This window comes from Anomaloglossus baeobatrachus, chromosome 6 (assembly GCF_048569485.1).
Source record: "Anomaloglossus baeobatrachus isolate aAnoBae1 chromosome 6, aAnoBae1.hap1, whole genome shotgun sequence".
NCBI classification, from domain to species: domain Eukaryota; kingdom Metazoa; phylum Chordata; class Amphibia; order Anura; family Aromobatidae; genus Anomaloglossus; species Anomaloglossus baeobatrachus.
Window position 1 is genome coordinate 134206760 of NC_134358.1, and position 22345 is coordinate 134229104.

Sequence of the window (22345 nt, forward strand, 5' to 3'; positions counted from 1 at the left end):
CCTCAATGTGTTTACAGAGCACAATAGGTAGCCATAAACATTCATACCTGAACCTAAGACTAGAGCTATTTTTTTTATACACCCAGTGAATATGGAGAAGATATTCCACCACCTGAAATGTAAGGGGGAAATGAGCATAGTGTGCTCATGGTTTGGGATAATCCAGTTACTGGTAAGTAATTATCTTTTCCCCACGCCCTGACAACACCATACAGAGAGATTAAAATAGCAAAAATCCATAGGGGAGGACCATCCGCTTAAAGAACCCTTCTTACAAAAGGAGAGGTAAGAGCATGCCAGATCCAACCTGCAGTGTTTAATGAAGGTAGTGGGAGACGAGTGACCAGACTGCAGCTTGCAGCTTTGCAGATTTGATCAACGGAAGCATTAGCTCTTTCTGCCCAGGAGGTAGCCATGACTCTTGGAGAAGGAGCCTTAATATTCTGGAGGAATCTGACCCAAGAGAGTAAGCCAAGGTTATGGACTTTCTGACCCATTTAGCTATGGTGGATTTAGTAGCCTCCTTACAATTCAGACCCCGAAACAATACAAACGTGGATAAAGACTTTTGCCAGGGGCCCGTGTCTTTGAGGTATTTAATCAGGCACCTCCTGATAAAGGAATTAAGCACTGCCTCTCCCTGAGATTAAATATTCTCACAGGAAAAGGGAGGATCATTTCCTGGGATCTATGAAATCTGGAGATAACTTTTGGGAGCAAAACTGGGTCAAGCTTTAAAGATTTCTGTCTACCAGACAGGTTGTGAAGGGTGGATAAACTAAGATGGCCTGTAATTCACCCACACACTTACCAAAGGTTAAGGCCACTAAAAGGACAGTATTCAGAGTGAGTACCCTAATGTTGGTAGACAAAATTGCCTCAAAAGGGACCTCGCGTAAGGGCATTAAATGATAGATTCAGATCCCGGGGAGCTAATCTAGGACCACTTACTGGCCTAGAAGCACAGTGAGCTGTTTAAATCTATGCACCCAAAGGATGGGCAATGATCTTTCGGTCACACAAACACAGCCTCCAGGGCAGAAACATGAACCTTTATTGTACTGATGGAAAGGCCCTTCTGATGAAACTCCAATACTTGTAGTTGATTGTCTCCACCCAGAGAACTGTAGGAATTTACCCCAAACTTTAGCATTTTTTTAAAGAGGTAATTTTTTTTTCCTGCTTAAAAAGTCTCGGGAAAACCACCTGAATGATAACAATCCCCTTTCAAATTTTTCCAAGGAGCCAGATGTAGGTTGCAAACCTGAGGATGGAGGGCTGGGCCGTGTGACAGAAGATTGGGAATGTCGGACAGCATTCAAGGGTCTAAAACAGACAACTCTCAGCCAAGTAAATCATGCCCTTCTGGGCAAAAAAAAGGGCAATTACTATGACTCTTTTCTCCCAGATTTTGAACACAATTGCAATTGGAGTAAAGAGTGGAAAAGCATAGGCTAGGCGAAAGTACTACTTCTGCAGTAGGAAATCCACCACACTCGGGGATTCCCCTGGATTCAGAGAAATAAATTTGTTTCCATGAGACCCCACAAGCCACAAATCTGGCTGGAGGCCTCTTGATTCAAAGTTAATTCTGCTTGGTTGAGTGAATAATGACTTAGGTAGTCGGCTATGACATTTCTGACTCTTAAGTGATGGGGATGAAATATTTTTTTTTTCCTTTCCGCCAGCCAAAAGGTCATCTCTATCGGTTATTAGATTACCTGACCTGGTCCTCCCTTGACTTGCTTTTGTTCACTATGCAACCTAAAGCGGATAAGATAGCTATGACCTATTTGACTGCTTTTGGAGTTGTCCTTTGAATTTTGTATTAAGACATTACCCAAAAATACAGAACTATTAAACGGACCTTTTTCCTTATGAAAATTACATTTCTGCTACTATTTTGGTGAAATTCCTGGGTGCTACAGGAACACCAAACGGAAGACATTGGTATTACAGCTGAAGTAGGTCTTCTCTGATTTTTACTGCTACCCTGAGATATTGCTGCTTACCTGGGTGCATTGTGATGTGGTAATAAGCATCCTTTAGGTCTAATCAGTAACATGAAACAAAATGGGCATAATGGTTTTACTGTAGGTTTACGGAATTTCCATTTTGAATTTTGTGGCTGGCAGTGAGGCCCACTGATATGAAAAGAACTTTAGCCTTCCCCCAACCCAAGCTGGGTGTGATGATTGTTTGCATCTTCCCTTAATGCAGTTAGGCTTCCTGAACAATGTTTTGGTCATTATCCTTTCTTTTTCCACAAATACATCCTTCCAGCTTTCTTCTCTCTGGATTCTCCCAGAACGCCAAAAGGATTCTTTGCATTTAGAAAAAAAGGAAGAAAAATAGCTTCAGATAAGAAAAGGTTTCTCCAAGATTCCATACAAAGCAGAGCTAGAACAAATAAACATCAATTTTAGCGGATTTTTCCCAAACCTCATACAAATTTTCTTGAAACAGGTATTTCTTCTTAAGTGTGTTAGGAGCAGAGACCTTCCTTATGGGTTTTTATATCCCTTCTTAAATTAAAGTAAACTCTTATGAAAGTAATTACTCAATGTCTACGCCTCTCTAACCCACTAAAAAAAAAAAAAAAAAAAGTCCTGAAGAGACATGGGTTATCTTGGAAATTCAACTCCCATGGAAGATCTGATCTCTTTAAGCAATTTTCCCGTATCTTCAACAGGGAAGCATGGATGCTCATATTTATCATCATCAGAAGATGATATAGAAGAATGATCAACTATTTCCCCGGTATCCTTTACTTCTTCATCAGAAATAGTCAGATGGAACATAACGTTTACTTCAGGAGGAAGAAGGAACATTGGTTTGACGTTTTTTTCCTTCTGACTACTCAATTTAGTCTTCAAATTATCGATTCTATCTCCTAAAACAGGGATGAGATTCTTCCACCACTATTTATCTATATAGGAGTGATAGAGCTCTTAAGTATACCAGTTGGGCAACTTTTCTCTATATAAGGCATATTCCTTGTACTTACTCTTTGAAAAAGCCTTCCTAATGAATATACCAATAACAATCAGCAAGCTTGACACCTACTCCTTTTTAGTACTCACCCCATCCTATATTTTGGAAACTACCATGCTAGAAGGTTTTGGCTTATTTGCAGTATCATCGCTAGGCATCACTAGATCATCCATTCTGCCACCATTTTCACCATAGCTGGAAAACCACTGCCAGCAGGAGGGAGTAACTGCAGATTATGCGATGTGGTGGGGCAAGAGTACTATCCATCGTGGGGGCACTAAGTCAGTTAGGGTTTCAGGGCTCACCAAGGTGACCCCAAATCACTCTTAATCCTGTCCAGTCTTCCAAACTCTAAAGCAGCCAGTTCGACTGTGTGCATGCGCTTCCAGAAACACCACCATTTGCAGAGCAAGCAAGCGTCGGCATACCACATCACATCCGGCTATAACTGCGGATTCTGGAAGGAGCCTGCCAGAAGCAGTATGGCATCCCTTCCCTATTCCAGCAATTGCCTGGAAAGACAGCAGACCACCACCTCCCAGGTAGCTGGGATTACAGGCACACATTACTGCAGACGGTGTGTCAACAGAACCCATCAACTACACCTCCTGGGGACGTCTGCTGCAACCCTAAATAAATTTCTAAAAGGTACAGTACATTAACTTTTCATCCCGCAGGAGTGTAGGTCTCCTCTCACAGGAACAATAAACAACACTGAGGGGTATGGAGAGGTTCAGACTTTTTATTTTGAAGGTTTCTTGTGGCAGATATCCTCTCTGTATGGTGCTATTAGGGTGTAGAGAAAAATCAATTTTGATAAATCTTCCCCAAGAAATCTGAATAAATCTGCTGGGTTATAGGAATGGATTCTACTAGAATTATTTGGCACTCTTGATCAGTAATTACTATAAAACCATCAACTGTGCTACTCACATATAGACTGATAGTTTGGGAACATTTCAACATTATTGCCTACAATTATTGTAGAAAATTCACCATGTAAGTGCAGCTGTAAGTAAAATTAAAACAATATGACAGACATTTATGGGCCATGAATACAAGAATCGCTCAGTATGTAAAATCACATATAACGACGTAGTACCCTCAACACATTAGAACTTTCTTCATACAAAAAAAAAAAAATAAAATAAAAATTAAATGAACTTTTGAAGGGCAAATAAAATGCAAGGAAAAAAAAAAGGCAAATGGTTCTTCAGTATGGCAGCTGATGCAGAGATGCCAGAATTTGCTTTCTTTCTTCGGCAGTGGGCATCGCAGGGCTCACACCATCTCCTCTTCTTTTCATCATAATCGTGTGCTGCAATAACAGATGTCAAATATTAATATTCCTACAATGTATAGCACGAGTATAGGTAGTCCGCCATCATCGAGCCTCAGGCCACACATTGACATACTGTGGTCAATATATTACCTTAGTATTTGTAAACCATAGACAAGAAGTGAATCTCTAATATACTTTAACTTTGTAAAACCAAAGCCTGGTTTAGGTTTTCAAATTCTGATGCAAAATAAAAAATAAAAAAAAAAAAAAAGTGTACAAAAAAAATCCCTAAACACCCATTTACAAAAGGTAAATGCTGAAAATTGACAATCAGTGCTCCTTCATCTGGCAATTGTATCATTCATTCAGGTCATTTCATGACTGTTGCTGGCGGCACATCCCAATGTGTGTCGGACAGTGTGTTCAGCCCACTAACTGAGCGCTGCATGAATTGTATATAAACAACAAAAATATTATCACAGCTCACCTAGACCTATATGTTTCCCAAATGGTGGACGGTTCCATGAATTGTATATAGTTGGTGTTTGTTTAGGAGCAGAAATCAGACCCTTTAAGTGGGCCTATACTGTACTTTCACCTGACTGTAATAAGGATGAATGTTAGGGTCCATATTACAGTCACAATACCTGCTGTTTTACTAAACCAAACATATCACCTAATGACCATATTGTTTAGACTGGAAATTTGGGTCCCATTGAATTCTGAACAAATTCTCCCACTACCCCAGAGTGCTGAATTGAGTTTTTTCTAAGTGGACTTAATGGTTCAGTAAGAAATTATCTTAGGTTTATTTCACATATGGAAGAAAAAAAAAGAAAAAGAAAAAAAAAAACACAACAATTCGACCATTATTTATTAGTGTCATGGGTCAGATTTTCATAAGTGTGTCAGTTTAGGCCACCAGTGAGAAGCTTTAAGAAATCTCACATAACAGTTTAAATTGGACAGCTTGATGATGCCGCTAGGATGCCATCAGTATGCGGTCCAAGTTTTTCATACACTTGTATTGACCCATGGCTATAAAAAAAAAAGATAAGCCACTTATTTTAAAAATAAATGGGCACATGTTCTATTAATGAAAACTAGGAATGAGACCAGGAAGCATGGATATCATAATAAGGCTTTACGGATGTATATTAGTTATATCCTGACTAGTAATGGGCAAACTCGCAGATAACCAGGACCTGCAGCTCTACCCGATTTAAAAAAAAAAAAAATCCAGTTCCAGTCTTGACCTGATCACAGATATTTGTTTGGATGCTGATGCCCATATAAGTCTATGGGGACAAAAATCTGGCGTGTAAAAAATGGTGGTAGAAGGGATAGTGGAATTGGAGCAGGCGCTTCATACTTCCAGTCTCACATGTGGCTGTACACTGCTCCTACTCTTTTCACTTCCGGGGCTGCTCATTATCGATAATCCATATTCCCTGCTTCCCCCACCCACCGGCAGTCCCCGCATCTGTGATTGGTTGCAGTCAGATGTGCCCCCATCCTGTGAGACAGCGTCTGACTGCAATCAATAACAGACCCTGTCTACGGCTCACTGTAAATTGAAATAAAAACAATTGGGTGGTTTTTGAATTTTATTTCAAATAAAGGATTTTTTCGGTGTTTGTGATTATTTTTTTTCACTTACAAATTAGTAATTGGTGTCGTCTCATAGACTTCCATTACTAATCTGTGAATAACCCCTTATTACCCCGATTACCACCGTACCAGGCAATTGGGAAGAGCCGAGTAAAGTTCCAGGAATGTCCCATCTAATGGTTACAGCAATCTTAGCAATGCAGGCTGCCATTTTTTTGTTTTAGGTTGGGGGTTGGGGGCCAATAAGCATGTGTCTCCCCAGCGTGAGAATACCAGCCCCCAGCTGTCGGACTTTATAATGGCTGGGTATCAAAACTGAGCGGACTGCACTCATTTTTTAAAATTTATTTAAATAATTAAAAAAAGCCGCATGTGGTTCCTCTTATTTTGATACAAAGCCAAAATAAGTGCGCGGCTGGGGCCTGCAGCCTGTAACCATATGCTTTATCTGTGCTGGGTATCATAATATGGGGGGACCCTACGCCAATTTTTTATTTATTTATTTTAATGAAGTTACTTTTACACCGGCAGACAAGGTCTGTGATTGGTTGTAGTCAGATGCGCCCCCAGCCGGTGTGACGGCATCTGACTGCAACCAAATATATACGCCACTGCTGGTGGGCGGGGAAAGCAGTGCATATGGATTAGCAATAATGAGTGGCCCTGGAAGAACAATGAGCAGCCTGGAAGCAGTTACAGCTGCACCGGAGTCTCAGTAAGTATGAAGCACTTTTTATTTTCTTTATTTTTTTTATATTTCCCGAGAGCCGGACCCGGATCATTAGCCAGAATTCCTTGAGAATTCTGGGCGTGGGTTCGGCACTCAGGTATGTTTGATACCACGCAGATCCAGACTGTTACAGTCCAGGAATACCCATCACTAATCCTGGCACAATGGACAAAGTGAGTGAATTTAGAAATTGAGGGAAAAAAAAAAAAAAAAATAATATTAAATTATTAATAATAATTGGCACATTTTCAATATGAAGCTCTGAAAAAGAACATTGGAGTGTAACACCTAACCAGGCCACTGACTGTAGAGAGTCACTTTCTGAAAAAATGATTAATTATCCTGATTCGTAAAAACTGTAAAAGCGGAAAAAAAAAAAGTTTTTTTTTTTGTTGGTTGCATCAATTCCACAAAAAATGCTGTGACAAAACATCAAAATGTTATATCAATTCCAAAATGTTAATAAAAACATTGTTTCGCCCCACAAAGAAAATAAACTCTTATTAGGCTCAGTCAGCTATTAAAAAAAAAAAAAAAAAAAAAAAAAAAAAGTTACAAGTCTCAAAAATTGCGACAATCCCAAAAAAATTTTTTCACCACTGAAAATAAATAAAAAGCAAACCAAACCTGGACAAGTTTAGAATCACTGTAATCATACTGATGGAGGACATTCATATCACCATGTCATTTTTACCACACAATGTAAGGCTGAGAATACAGAAATAGCATTTCAGGAGTATAGAATTGTCACTAGGAAATGTAAAAGAAATCAAGCAAGCAAAATTAGCTACTGAAACAAAAGTCGCCAAAGACATTAAAATAAACCCCAATATTTTTTTTTTATAAATACATCAATGTCAAAAAAAAAAAAAAAAAGTTATAGCTCTTGAAGGGAGGGGAGGAAAAAAGAAAAAAAATTGAAACTAGCCATGTCGTGATGGGCTTGAAGTCAAAACCCCCCCCCATCAAGGGTTACGCTGGAATCCTGCTTTTGGAGTGCTACTGACAGAAGCCCCAAAGAAGCATGTACGAAACCTGTATCAAAAATGCAATGTGGAGACAGACGAGCACTACAAAAATGGTCATGTCTTTTTAATTTAGCACAAAAAAAAAAAAAAACAAAAAAAAAGAGAGAAACCTCAAACCCCCAACAAGCATATATTGTATTCATATAGGATTTTTTTGTTTTTGTAAACCTAAAGAACGTTTTATAGTGACATACGTACGTACACACAAACACACGTTTTGTTATTCACGTTTTGGGGAAAAAAAAAAAGAAGGCGGCAAATATAACAAATTTCACAAAGCTCCAAAAATGGCCCGGAAAAAAAAAAACAAAAAAAAGTGTTGGCACAACCTTTGGAAGACATAACTGCAATCAATCACTTCCAATAACCACCAACAAGCTTCTTACATCTATCAACTGGACTACTGAGCTTTTGCAAACTGTTTGAAGGGCTCTCATATTTGAAGGGTGCCTTCTCTCAAGAGCAATTTCAAGATCTTTACACGGGTGTTCAATAGGATTTAGATCAAGACTCATTGCTGGCCAACTTTTTATCAATTTTGCTCTGCCATCCACTGCCAGGGAGATTAACTTCACTGCCAAGGGATTATGTTGTGCACCATGGAAAAAAACATCAAGATCTCTGGAAGTGGACTTGTAGCCTTAAATTGTTAATACATTTGGGTCCTCAAGTCCTAAGACTGTTCTCTTCTCCTCTTTCTGTTCTCCATGCTTAGTGTTGTACACACTGACATGGAATGATTGAGTCAACTTCTCCACTTTTTATCTGGTCTCAGGTGTGATTTTCATAGTGCCCACACCTGTTACTTAACACAGGTGAGTTTGAACGAGCATCACATGCTTCAAATAAAGTTGTTTACCCACATTTTGGAAAGGTGCCAACAAATTTGTCCAGTCCATTTCTGGTGGTTTTGTGTGAAATGTCTACTTTGCCTTTTTTTCTTACTTTCAAGAGTGCCAACACTTTCGGCCATGACTGTATGTATGTATGTATGTATGTATGTATGTATGTATACATACACTCAAAACAAAACTTTTACACTTGCCCCTCCCAAAAAAAAATAAATTTTATAATTTTTATTAATATCATGTTAAATTATAAACTTTGAAAGAAATATTCTATATTACCTTTAAAAGATCTGAACTTACCCAAAACTTTCTGCACTGTCTATATCGGTGAAAATACAAAACACACATTTCTCTCTGGTAGTTGTTCTGATCCATGCACTTTGATGAAGCATTGCTTTCCTTTCGGAGAAATTAAAAATTATTTTGTTATCCACATTCATAGGTCTTTATTTTTCCATCATTAGTGCTTTAAATACAGAAAAAATCCTTTAAAAACACACCGATCAGATGAGTGCGATCAAACAGTAAAGAGTATTCCAGGTCAACTCACTTCTGCATCGAAATGTGAGTGTTCCCATTTATGTCACATCCAGTTATACGCACCGAGTTGTGTGTGAGACCGGCTGGTATCACGTACGTTCATCAACCTGAGACAAATACCTGACATACAGTGCCTTGCACAAGTATTTGGCTCCCTTAAATGTATCCTTTTCCCACATTTCAGGCTTTAAAACAAAGATAAAATTAATGTTATGGTGAAGAATCAACAAACAATCAAATCAGATGGGACAATTGTGAAGTTGAACGAAATATATTGCTTATTTTAAACTTTTAAAGTTTTTTTAAAAAATAAATAACTGAAAAGTGGGGCGTGCAATATTATTCATCCTCTTTAAGATAATACTTTGTAGCGCCACCTTTTGCTGCGATTACAGCTGCAAGTCGCTTGGGGTATGTGTCTATCAGTTTTGCACATTGAGAGACTGAAATTCTTGCCCATTCTTCCTTTGCAAATAGCTGGAGCTGACTGAGGCTGGATGGAGAGCGTTTGAACAGCAGTTTTCAGCTCTCTCCACGGATTCTCGATTGGATTCAGGTCTGGACTGACTTGGCCATTCTAATACCTGGATACGTTTATTTGTGAACCATTCCATTGTAGATTTCGCTTTATGTTTGGGATCATTGTCTTGTTGGAAGACAAATCTCCATCCCAGTCTCAGGTCTTTTGCAGACTCCAACAGGTTTTCCTCAAGAATGGTCGTGTTTGGCTCCATCCATCTTCCCATCGATTTTAACCATCTTCCCTGTCCCTGCTGGAGAAAAGCAGGCCCAAACCATGATGCTGCCACCACGTTTGACAGTGGGGATGGTGTGTTTAGGGTGATGAGCTGTGTTGCTTTTACGCCAAACATATCATTTGGCATTGTGCCCAAATAGTTCGATTTTTTTTGGTTTCATCTGACCAGAGCACCTTCTTCCACATGTTTGGTGTGTCTCCCAGGTGCCTTGTGGAAAACTTTAAACAACATTTTTTATAGATATCTTTGAGAAATGGCTGTCTCCTTGCCACTCTTCCATAAAGGCCAGATTTGTGCAGTGTATGACTGATTGTGGTCCTACGGACAGACTCTACCATTTCATCCGGAGATCTCTGCAGTTCATCCAGAATGATCATGGGCCTCTTGGCTGCATATCTGATCAGTCTTCTCCTTGCTTGAGATGAAACTTTGGATAGACGGCCAGGTCTTGGTAGATTTGCAGTGGTAGGATACTCCTTCCATTTCAATATGATCGCTTGCACAGTGCTCCTTGGGATGTTTAAAGTTTTGGAAATCTTTTTGTAACCAAATCTGGCTTTAAACTTCTCCACAACAGTATCACAGACCTGCCTGTTGTGTTCCTTGGTCTTCATGATGCTATCTGCACTTTAAAGAACACAGACTATCACAGAGCAGGTGCATTTTTACGAGACTTGATTACACACAGGTGGCTTATATTTATCATCAGTCATTTCGGACAACACTGGATCATTCAGAGATCCTCAATGAACTTCTGGAGTGAGTTTGCTGCACTTAAAGTAAAGGGGACGAAAAATATTGCACGCCCTACTTTTCAGTTATTTTTTAAAAAAGTTTAAAATAAGCAATATATTTCATTCAACATCACAATTGTGTCCCACTTCTTGTTGATTCTTCACCATAACATTAAATTTTTAGCTTTATGTTTGAAGCCTGAAATGTGGGTAAAAGTTGAAAAATTCAAGGGAGCCTAATACTTTCGCAAGGCACTGTATATAGTAGACGTGTCATCAATGGCTCCGCTCGCCTGTCGATGTGGAAGTGAGGGAATCCGAAAGTAATACTCCAAGGTGAACAGAAAAATAACTATTAGAGTTCAAAACGTGAATATTCTCATTGTTGGAGGAATATACGTAGACGACTATTTACTACCTCGTGAGTCACAACATAAACATTTTAATACAAAGATCTCAACAAACCTCCAAACATGGATTGATATCAGCAGCTCTCACGTTTCGTTGTGAAGACATCTTGTTCAAGAACTATAACAAAGTAAATAAAAAAAACCCCTCAAATTTCAAATCACATCAGTACTTATAAAAAGTGCCACAAAATTACCCGGCCCCATAAAAAAAAAAAAAACCCTATCAAAAGATTAAGGATACAAAATTATGCAAATATGAGAAACTCCCACACATTTCACTCAGAGAGGGTATGTGCGCACGTTGCTTTTTACCTGCTTTTTACCTGCTTTTTTGCTGCTTTTTCTTCTGCGCTGTTTAATGCCAAAATGGATGTGTTCTTCTATTCAAGCAAAGTCTATGGGAATTTGGGTTTCTTGTTCACACTATGTTGTTCAAAATGCTGCCTTTTTGTGGCAGAACTTTGGTCAAAAACTCAGCTTTTCAAAGAAGCAACATGTCAATTGTTTTTGCCATTTGGGTTTTGCACTGCAAAGCTGAGTTTTTGACCAAAGTTCTGCCACAAAAAGGCAGCATTTTGAACAACATAGTGTGAACAAGAAACCCAAATTCCCATAGACTTTGCTTGAATAGAAGAACACATCCATTTTGGCATTAAACAGCGCAGAAGAAAAAGCAGCAAAAAAGCAGGTAAAAAGCAGGTAAAAAGCAACGTGCGCACATACCCTAAGCGTAGCTGACACATTGGACTTTGAAAATCGGCAAGAATAAAAATGAATCTCTATTTCTAATGTTGCTAAAGATATGGAGCAGTAGGCCTGGATGACAACTCCTCCTGCCGTCCTGTAGCCGCTACCTCTGTCAGAGGTTCTTTTTCTTTAGTGAGCTGATTATTTATCAATATACGATGACTTGGGCCGACAAACAGCTGCCAGAAGACTTTTATTTTCTAGTAACGTCTCTCTCAATTTCATTGAAGCAACAATGCAATCTGATTAAACCTCCTCTTTGGGACAGGCAAAACAGCAAGTTCCTCCACTCTTATGAAAATGCCAGGAGTTAAATCCACAGCTTGTAATTTTTTAGCCACTGTAAAAGGGTGATGAAGCAATTCCTTCAATTTAGCCACCTGTGTCCATTGACTTTCATTTACTGTTACCTGAGGGTTGGCCATGTCTACAAGAAAGGGTTTCAGCACAACAATCGCTCAATCATTAAATAAGTGGTGCCCAACCGAGTGGCTAGATGGACAATTGCCCCTTTTCCAGCATGTCTCCAAGATGGAATGAATGTTAGGGATTCTGGCAGCAATAATCAGTTTACTCACCTTCCCAATCAGAGTTCCAGCCCGTCTCACTTGTAGACTATCTTATTGCTGGCTGCAGCATGTGCACAACACAGCGCATGTGCTGAATAAGAGAGATTAAAAGCACCTTCAACAAGATCATATCATTCTAAAGTATCATTTTGCTGTTCTTCTGTAGTAATATCTGTTTGTTTAACAGGTACAGGACTGTGGCTTCATCTCAACATACTGAATCTGCAGTTTTCTTCTAGCTTGTGCCTCTGGAAATCTGCACCCCGTAAGTTAAGTGGGCACTCCTCACTACAACAATGCCAAACATGAAGACGCTAACTGTGGTTTTGGCACATTGTAAGGCATTTGGATTTGGGAGTGTAGATTTTGCTGGATTTCTTTTTTGGGGGAGCCATATCGTTTTTCCAGAACCTTTGTGTTACCAGTAATGTGGAAGAATTCAGAAATATTCCGTTAAAAGACCTGAGTGAGGACGTGTGTGTTTGTGGGTTGAGTCGAATGCCATTTGTGTCAAGTTGGGTACAGAACATTTTGGATCAATTCACATTTATCCTGTGCTCTATGCTGACCACTTACATCGGAGTTTCCATCTACATCTCCGGAATTCTTGATTCCTGTGAAACCCCCAATGGATTAATTTACTAATGAGGCAGCAGAGTTACTCCAGACTCCTTTTGGTTTATGTTCAGCTATGTCCATCTTTTCAAAGATGACCAAATCTTTTGACGATCGCACTTTTGTGCATGCGTAAGAAGATGGACACCGCCGCACCACAGGCCAGATGGTAGTTCAACGTGTCCCCCTCTGTCTCATTACAGTGAGTTTTCCATTGGGAATTATGTCCGAACCACTTTAGTTCAGAGATTAACATGTAGACCCCATGTAAGAACTCAGCATAGAGCACAGGATAAATATGAGCCCCGCCATACTGCAATCTTTGGAAGACAGAATGAACAAATCAACAGCAATTAAAGAATTGGCTTTACTTTTTTACGCCGTTCATTGTGGTGTATAAATGATTAGATGTCTTTATTCCTCTGGTCTGTATAATTACAGTGATATCAAGTTGATAGAGTTTTTTCTGTTATTTTGTTTTTAGGATTGACTGCTATTACACTAAAAAAAAAAAAAATTGTTGTTTTTTTTTTTCCAAAATAAAGGTTTGTGCGTCACTGAATTTTGAAGGCTATAGTTTGGGGTTTTTTTGTTTTCTACCACCAAAATCATGAGGTCTTTATTTTTTTTGTGGGATGAGTTGGAGTTTTTATTGGTACTATTTGGGGCCACAATATTTTTTGATTGCTCTCTATTCTCCTTTTTGTGAGGCAAAAACAGCAATTCAGGAATAGTTTAGGTTTTTTTTACGCTGTTCGCCATGCCGTGAGACGATAACACATTTTATTCTTCAGGTCATTACAGTTACAGTAATACTATATATGTTTTTCTTTGTTGACACTTTTACACCATTAAAACAAATTTTAAAGAAAAAAAATAAATGTTTTTGCATTGCTGTATTCTGAGAGCTATAACTTTTTTTTCCTGATGGAGCTGTGTGTGGCAGCTTGTTTTTTTGCGGGACAAGATGGTGTTTTCAGCGATACAATTTATTTATATTTGACCTTTTGATTGGGTTTAATGCTACTTTTTTGTCAGCTCTATGATGAAACGAGTTTTTGCTACTTTTTTTTTTTACATAATTTTATTGGATTTTGTTTTCTTTATTTTCAGATTTTTTTTTATAACTGTAGTCTTTATTGAATTATATAATGTTCAACAGATTATATCCATTAACATAACCCAAACGCAATCATAGACTAATAAAAAAGTATATCAATGCAAGAAGAAAATATTGAAGCTTATCCATAAAACTTTAGACCCTCTAACAGCTTAATTTTTTTTACTTTGTCCCTTTATGGAACACTACCTTTCAGTGGTCTTTCACTTCAGAATGCAATCAATGCTGCTCTTGGCTGCAATATCGAGTAACAGGTGACTTCTTTTTAATCGAGTAGCACTCCAGTATTATTTTTTTTTTTTTTTATTACCCCACTGGAGCAGTGAGTTAAATCTAAGCCTCCTGTCCTATACTCACCTGCCACCATCTTTCATTGTTTTACAGCATTGCTCTGGTTGGTATGCAGCAATTTGTGACCTGCCAGCAGCTCCAGCATTTCATGGAGTGCATCGGAGGTCACAGTTCAGTAACAGTCTATGACAGCCTCGTTCTCACTTCCATAGAGACGTATTGAGAGTTTGTGACGCAAGTTCTGACTTCCGGCAAGTGAGAAGATATGGGCACAAAAAAGAAAAAAAAATGAAAATGCCAGAGGGTGAGTATATGACAGGGAACTTGTATTGTTTCTTCAGCCCTGGAGTAGTGCTGTAAATATAACATTGGAGTGGTGCTTTAAGTCAATTTCCTAAATACCACAGGAGCTGCCTGAACAGCGATACCTTCCATACATTGGCTTCCTGATCATGGGCATTTAGAGAGATACAAGAGTTAATGGTTTAGTCTTAAAATCAATGGTTGCCCGCAAGACCATTTAGGACATATGGACATCATTAAGGGGTAAAGAGATCAGTGGGATTCTCCTCTATGACAAAGGCAGAATTAAAGTTCAAAGGGAAAAAAAATTACGGTGCTGGGTCGCGCTGCTAAAGGAGGAGATGATGGTTATTTTAGATGCTGAAATCATTTATTATTCTGAAGCCACAACGCGTTTCAGGGGCATGTCCTCCCCCCTTCTTCAGGTTGCAATAAAATGAACTTTATATATGGACATATATAGATAGAGATTCAAATCAATAAATAAAACTTCACCCCAAATTCCCAGATAATTGATAATTAACCCCCAATTGACCAAAGGGGAACAGTGAATCTAAGGGAAAATAAAATTAAATAAAAAACATTAAATAGAATAAAATTTAGTAATATTAGACTAAATAAATAATTTATATATTCATTTATAAAATCGTTCATGAAATTAAATATATATACTGAAAATACACAGGAATATGACCAAGAATATATAAACCCCAACTGTAATTTTAACCAGGGCTGTGGAGTCGGAGTCGGAGTCGTGGAGTCGGAGCTCATTTTGGTGGAGTCGGAGTCGGAGTCGGTATAAAATGCACAGACTCCGACTCCTAAAATATATAATAAATTGGGGACAGGAGTGCAATGCAGAATGTGCTGAATATTTTACTAAATAATAACATTTAGTATAATGCTTATATTTAAGTGAAAAATTTATTGTAGTACAATGTGAACATCAGACATTTAATTGTTTTTATGATACAATAATCAAGATATTTGGATAGAACATAAAATATTTATTGGAATACAACTTTAGAACACAAAAAACTAATAAATTGTAAATATGTAAAATATATATATATATATATATATATATATATATACAGTGTATATACACACACACAAGATATATATGTAATCTACTGTATATTACATAGTGTATTACATATTTACAATTTATTACAGTTTTTTGTGTTCTAAAGTTGTATTCCAATAAATATATTTTATGTTCTATCCAAATATCTTGATTATTGTATCATAAAAATTATTAAATGTCTGATGTTCACATACACATATTCATGTACTACAATAAATTTTTCACCTAACTATAAGCAATATATGTAGGAGTCGGAGTCGGAGCCGGAGTCGGAGTCGGAGCCGGAGTCGGTGCAAGAGAATTTGAGGAGTCGGAGTCGGAGTCTGAGTCGAAGGTTTGGCTTACCGACTCCACAGCCCTGATTTTAACCCCTAAATACCCTTCAGTTCAACAAAAGAGAAGAGGAGCATAGACATAATCCAATTATAAATATAAAAAATTGGAGAGGACTAAATTAAAATTCTTAAACTTGAAAGTAACCCGAACATCTTCTGGGCTCTGAAACCAATGGTAAGGGCTTGAATATAAATTTTAATTTATTTTTATACAGCCCAAGAAGACTATTTTGTCCCCTGTCTTTTCTTATAGAATTGAATAGGCATTATTAAAAACCTGGAGCCTCATTTGATCAGTCATAATATTTAGTCCCTCTGGATGGAGTGTACCCAGTTTAAAAATCCAAACGGATTCTTGTTCCACCAGTGTCCAGTACCTTTCTCTATCATCTACCGTTATTTACTCAATAATGACAGTTTTAAAAGGTGTCCCTATCTGTTTCGTGTTCAAATTAAAAATGCTAAAGATGGGCTATGAGTGATTGTGCCATGCCGAATAGGGACACCTTTAAAACATGTCCTTATTCGGCATGGCACAATCACTCATAGCCCATCTTATTTATTTAGTCCAATTTTACTACATTTTATTGTATTTAATGTTTTTTATTTAATTTTATTTTCCCTTAGATTCACTGTTCCCCCTTTGGTCAATTGGGGGTTAATTATCAATTATTTGGGAATTAATTAATTTGGGGTGAAGTTTTATCTATTGATTTGAATTGCCATTACTCTCCTCTCACATACACATATATACACAGTCATATGAAAAAGTTTGGGCACCCCTATTAATGTTAACCTTTTTTCTTTATAACAATTTGGGTTTTTGCAACAGCTATTTCAGTTTCATATATCTAATAACTGATGGACTGAGTAATATTTCTGGAATGAAATGAGGTTTATTGTACTAACAGAAAATGTGCAATCCGCATTTAAACAAAATTTGGCCGGTGCTAAAGTATGGGCACCCTTATCAATTTCTTGATTTGAACACTCCTAACTACTTTTTACTCACAAAAGCACTAAATTGGTTTTGTAACCTCATTGAGCTTTGAACTTCATAGGCAGGTGTATCCAATCATGAGAAAAGGTATTTAAGGTGGCCACTTGCAAAGTTGTTCTCCTATTTGAATCTCCTATGAAGAGTGGTATCATGGGCTCCTCAAAACAACTCTCAAATGATCTGAAAACAAAGATTATTCAACATAGTTGTTCAGGGAAGGATACAAAAAGTTGTCTCAGAGATTTAAACTGTCAGTTTCCACTGTGAGGAACATAGTAAGGAAATGGAAGAACACAGGTACAGTTCTTGTTAAGCCCAGAAGTGGCAGGGCAAGAAAAATATCAGAAAGACAGAGAAAAAGAATGGTGAGAACAGTCAAGGACAATCCACAGACCACCTCCAAAGACCTGCAGCATCATCTTGCTGCAGATGGTGTCAATGTGCATCGGTCAACAATACAGCGCATGTTGCACAAGGAGAAGCTGTATGGGAGAGTGATGCGAAAGAAGCCGTTTCTGCAAGCACGCCACAAACAGAGCCGACCTGAGGTATGCAAAAGCACATTTGGACAAGCCAGTTACATTTTGGAAGAAGGTCCTGTGGACTGATGAAACAAAGATTGAGTTGTTTGGTCATACAAAAAGGCGTTATGCATGGAGGCAAAAAAACACGACATTCCAAGAAAAGCACTTGCTACCCACAATAATATTTGGCGGAGGTTCCATCATGCTTTGGGGCTGTGTGGCCAATGCCGACACCGGGAATCTTGTTAATGTTGCGAGTCGCATGGATTCAACTCAGTATCAGCAGATTCTTGACAATAATGTGCAAGAATCAGTAACGAAGTTGAAGTTACGCAGGGGATGGATATTTCAGCAAGACAATGATCCAAAACACCGCACCAAATCTACTCATTCATTCATGCAGAGGAACAATGTCCTGGAATGGCCATCCCAGTCCCCAGACCTGAAGATCATTGAAAATCTGTGGGATGATTTAAAGCGTGCTGTCCATGCTCGGCAACCATCAAACTTAACTGAACTGGAATTGTTTTGTAAACAGGAATGGTTAAATATACCTTCATCCAGGAACTCATTAAAAGCTACAGGAAGCGACTAGAGGCTGGTATTTTTGCAAAAGGAGGATCTACAAAATATTAATGTCACTTTTATGTTCAGGTGCCCATACTTTTGCACCGGTCAAATTTTGTTTAAATGCGGATTTCACATTTTCTCTTAGTACAATAAACCTCATTTCAATCCAGAAATATTACTCAGTCCATCAATTATTAGATATATGAAACTGAAATAGCTGTTGCAAAAACCCAAATTATTATAAAGAAAAAAGGTTAACATTAATAGGGGTGCCCAAACTTTTTCATATGACTGTATATGTCCATATGTTAAGTTCATTTTATTGCTACCTGAGGAAGGGGGAGGACATGCCCCCAAAACGTGTTGTGCCTTTAGAATAATAAATGATTTCAGCATCTAAAATAACCATCATATCCTCCTTTAGCAGCGCGATCCAGCAACGTGATTTTTTTCCCCTTTGAACTTTAATTCTGTATCTCCATTTGGGGCTCACGGGGTTGCTGCAGCCAAAGTGGGAGTTACTGACCCCTTTGACATTCCACCATGGGATTGGCCTGACACCAACACCAACATCCAAGGTGATCTTCCGGTACCGGAGCAGGAGCTACAGTGTGGCGCTGGAACGCTGGATATACACGTACCCTTGGAAAGTGACAGCACGAGCGGCGGCACATGTGAGAGCCCTGCAGGGACGTCAGGACAGGATCATTGGCGGTGTGAACGTGGTGTTCAGAACCCTCCGGCAGCGTAATCTACGGTGTTGTACCTGGAGTACAACATCTTTAGGCAAGTGTATACATTACATCTTTTTATTATTAATAATTGTTTGCACACAGGAGCACCCTCTTTCCCCCTTTTTTCTATGACAAAGGCAGCTAGCTCTGTAAACACGTCGCTCACATATCACCTCTGATAACAGCGGATCATGGCAGGACTGCAGTTTTAAAGTTACACCTTTGGGGCCTTATTCAGACATTTATTTTTTATTTCTCTTACATGGAAATTAAAAAAAAAAAAAAAAAAAAAAAAAAAAAAAAAAAAAAAGACTATTTTCCTTTAGTAAACTAGATCAGACTTTCATCACTGTTAGTTCTGTATTTTTTTTTGGGTGGGGAGGGGGGGGGGCATTGTAAATGTGAAACATTTAAAAAGAATAAAAAAAAAAAATGAGAATAAATGTTCAGTGTTTCTGTACGCCTAAGATCTGGACAATAAGGGTCAGGACACACGGTGAGAAAAACGGAGAGTGGAATGCGATAAAAAACAAAAAATCACATTCCACACGTACCAATTTTACTCTATGGGGCCGCTTCCATGAGTGATTGTTTTCTCGATCCGATTAGGGCTGAGAAAGAAATCGCAGCATGCAGTGGGTGGAATCCAATTAGTTTTCACTTGCACCCATACAAATCTATGGGTGTGAGAGAAACATTGCACTGCACTCGCATTACACCAGAGTGCCGTCTGATATACAAAAAAGAAAATGGAAGAGCTAGGGAGATTAGTCCCTCCCTCTCATCGGCACCGAGCGCCCCCTCCTCCCCGGCTGTGCTGTAATCACATCAAAGTGGCATGACACTGCTTACACTCCTGCAGAGTAGGAGTGTCATTCGTTGCACTCGCAGTAATGCTTGTGTGGCCCCAGCCTAACTGTCCACCCTGTTGGCTGCCCCTATGCGGTATGATTGTGATGAGCGTGGCACGTACGCAGAGTCTGCACAGTATGTTTTTGATGTGCATGGTATGTATGCCGATCAGCAACAACATTACCAGCTGCCTAATATGTCCTACGTGTGTACAGTGAAATTTTTATCACAGCCAGATGTAGCTTTCGATGCTACACTAGCTCTTCTAGTATCAGAATGGATAAGCTCGCCTTCTCTCCCCAAGCACAAACCATGGTGCCCTGACTCACTGACTGATCTTCCTCTGACAATTTTTGGTAGCTACTAACCATTGTAAACCAGGACCACCTCACAAGAGGTGCTGTGACCCAATCTACCCACCACAATTTGGCCTTTGTCAAATTGGCTCAGATACTGGTCAGAGTGTGCTCTGTCTCTGCACATGCTGCTCTGTCTGGGTGTCCGTCTGCAGAAGGCGTATACGCCCAAAAATGGTGCAAGACAGAACACGCTGACTCAGTCTGCCCCTTTATAGTCAATGGCCCCATGGGTCCAAAACCCGTTTTGCTGGGGGTGTTCGGACAGAAGCTCCAACGGGACCACTGAACATAGGTAAAAAAAAAAAATGTAAAATTAGCCTTACACTTGCCAATTTTTCCTCTTTTTAACATAACAACCGTAAAGGGACAACTAAGCTCAGCTCTCTTCCGTATCATGAGCAGTCCTCGTGACTAGTGATGAGTGAACACTACCGTGCTCGGGTGCTTGGTACTAGTAAGGAGCAGTTGGATGATCAGATGGGCGTAACTTGAGTACCCAGGTATAATGGAAGTCAATGGGGAACACAGAGTGTCCAGAAAAATGATAGAGTTCCTCTTGACTTCCATTATACACGGGTATACAAATATCACCCGTCTAACTGCTCCTTTCGAATACAGAGCTCCCGAGCATGGTAATGTTCGCTCATCACTAACTGCGGCAAGTAGATATAGGCGAGCACCAAAATGCTCGGGTGCTAGACTCATGCAGGTTAGACGCTCTGAAAGGGCTCAACTCGAGTATATTGGAAGTCAATGATTGGCCAGTTCAGCTCTAGTCATTATGAGTACTGAGCACCCGAGCATGGTAGTGCTCGCTCATCACTAGTCATTACGAGTACAGAGCATCCGAGCAGGGTAGTGCTCGCCCATCACTAGTCACTAAGAGTACTGAGCACCCGAGCAGGGTAGTGCTCGCTCATCACTAGTCATTACGAGTACTGAGCACCCGAGCAGGGTAGTGCTCGCCCATCACTAGTCATTACGAGTACTGAGCACCCGAGCAGGGTAGTGCTCGCTCATCACTAGTCATTACGAGTACTGAGCACCCGAGCATGGTAGTGCTCGCTCATCACTAGTCATTACGAGTACTGAGCATCCGAGCAGGGTAGTGCTCGCTCATCACTAGTCATTACGAGTACTGAGCATCCGAGCAGGGTAGTGCTCACTCATCACTAGTCATTACGAGTACAGAGCATCCAAGCATGGTAGTGCTCGCCCATCACTAGTCATTACGAGTACAGAGCATCCAAGCATGGTAGTGCTCGCCCATCACTAGTCATTACGAGTACTGAGCACCTGAGCGTTAACTTGATTCCGCAAATGTTCCAAAACTGCCATAGTCAGAGGGTAATGACGTGCGCTCACTTCTGCGCCAGCGATTTAGTGTCTGTAGGGAGGGCGCTGTCAGGATGGGCATAGGGAGCGCCATTTAACATCATTGGCTCTTGGGGGCCAAACTAGATGCAGCCATAGTACAGAGCGTCTCCACAGCGCAATAAACTGCGCACCAACACCGCCTCTGATCCAGGAGAACAAAACACGGCGCAAAAACTGCTCCACACACACAAGGGGCCTCCAACCTGGCGCAAAAATGGCCAAATAAAACAAATATCAGTCCACACCAATAAAGAAGGATCTTCCAAAAACGATGAAGACCTGGAGCAGCCATAATGTGAGCAGCACCTGCACCTCGTGTGCTCAGCTCTGATGTGTGGGGAGGGTGAGTGACCCCTGCACCACGGCCCAGCATGGAGCTCCATGGGCGGCCGGGCACCACCGCCATGTGCAGCTCCAGGAGTCATGACCCTGACAGGCAGCAAGGGCAGAGTGTGACTGAAGGAGACATGTGGGCAGGCGGCGCACGGTGCGGGCTGAGGAGCCGTGCAGAGGAGGAGCGTCCGCACTCACCTCCCTGCTGTGTCCCAGCAGCCCCGGTGGCCGTGAGGCTGCTGACTATACGCCGCCGGCCGGGAAGGTGACAACTGCACCCTCTCACAAGCCGGACAACTCCAATTCGAAATACGTCAACTTTTAGCCTCGCAAGCCATTAAGTAGTAGCACATACTAACCTGCTGGATAAACCCCGCCCATGAAGCATTGACATCTCAGATAGCCTATCAACTAACAGCAATTTTAAACTGACAGCTACTTCATCCAATTATACAAAGTACCGCCTCCTCCAGGTCTCCGCCTCAGCACCGCCTCAAAACAGAACTCACAGATGACTGACGTCCGTCGTAACCAATCACAGACAGAGACGGTGACAGCACTGCAATTGGGATTGGTGGAGGCTCGGATGGCATC

The 22345-nt window shown here is 40.0% G+C and overlaps 1 protein-coding gene across 1 annotated transcript; it reads right to left on the reverse strand.

Annotated features, from left to right (window-relative positions):
- Positions 1 to 3722: 3722 nt before the first annotated feature.
- CHCHD7 (coiled-coil-helix-coiled-coil-helix domain containing 7) lies at positions 3723 to 22075 on the reverse strand. Its single transcript, XM_075353256.1, has 4 exons — positions 21950 to 22075; positions 10991 to 11053; positions 8794 to 8892; positions 3723 to 4312 (listed from the first exon to the last, which is right to left on the reverse strand). Exons 2-4 carry the CDS (start codon positions 11039 to 11041, stop codon positions 4208 to 4210), a joined length of 255 nt encoding a protein of 84 aa, XP_075209371.1. The 5' UTR covers positions 11042 to 11053; positions 21950 to 22075; the 3' UTR covers positions 3723 to 4207.
- Between the last annotated feature and the right edge of the window lie 270 nt (positions 22076 to 22345).

Coding starts and splice junctions, on each gene's coding strand:
- CHCHD7 (XM_075353256.1), bottom strand. CDS start 11,041: ATGTCTTCACAACGAAACGTGAGAGCTGCTGATATCAATCCATGTTTG. Junction 8,893..10,990: donor ATATCAATCCATGTTTGGAG/GTTTGTTGAGAT, acceptor TTTCTCCGAAAG/GAAAGCAATGCTTCATCAAA. Junction 4,313..8,793: donor GACAGTGCAGAAAGTTTTGG/GTAAGTTCAGAT, acceptor CTGTTATTGCAG/CACACGATTATGATGAAAAG.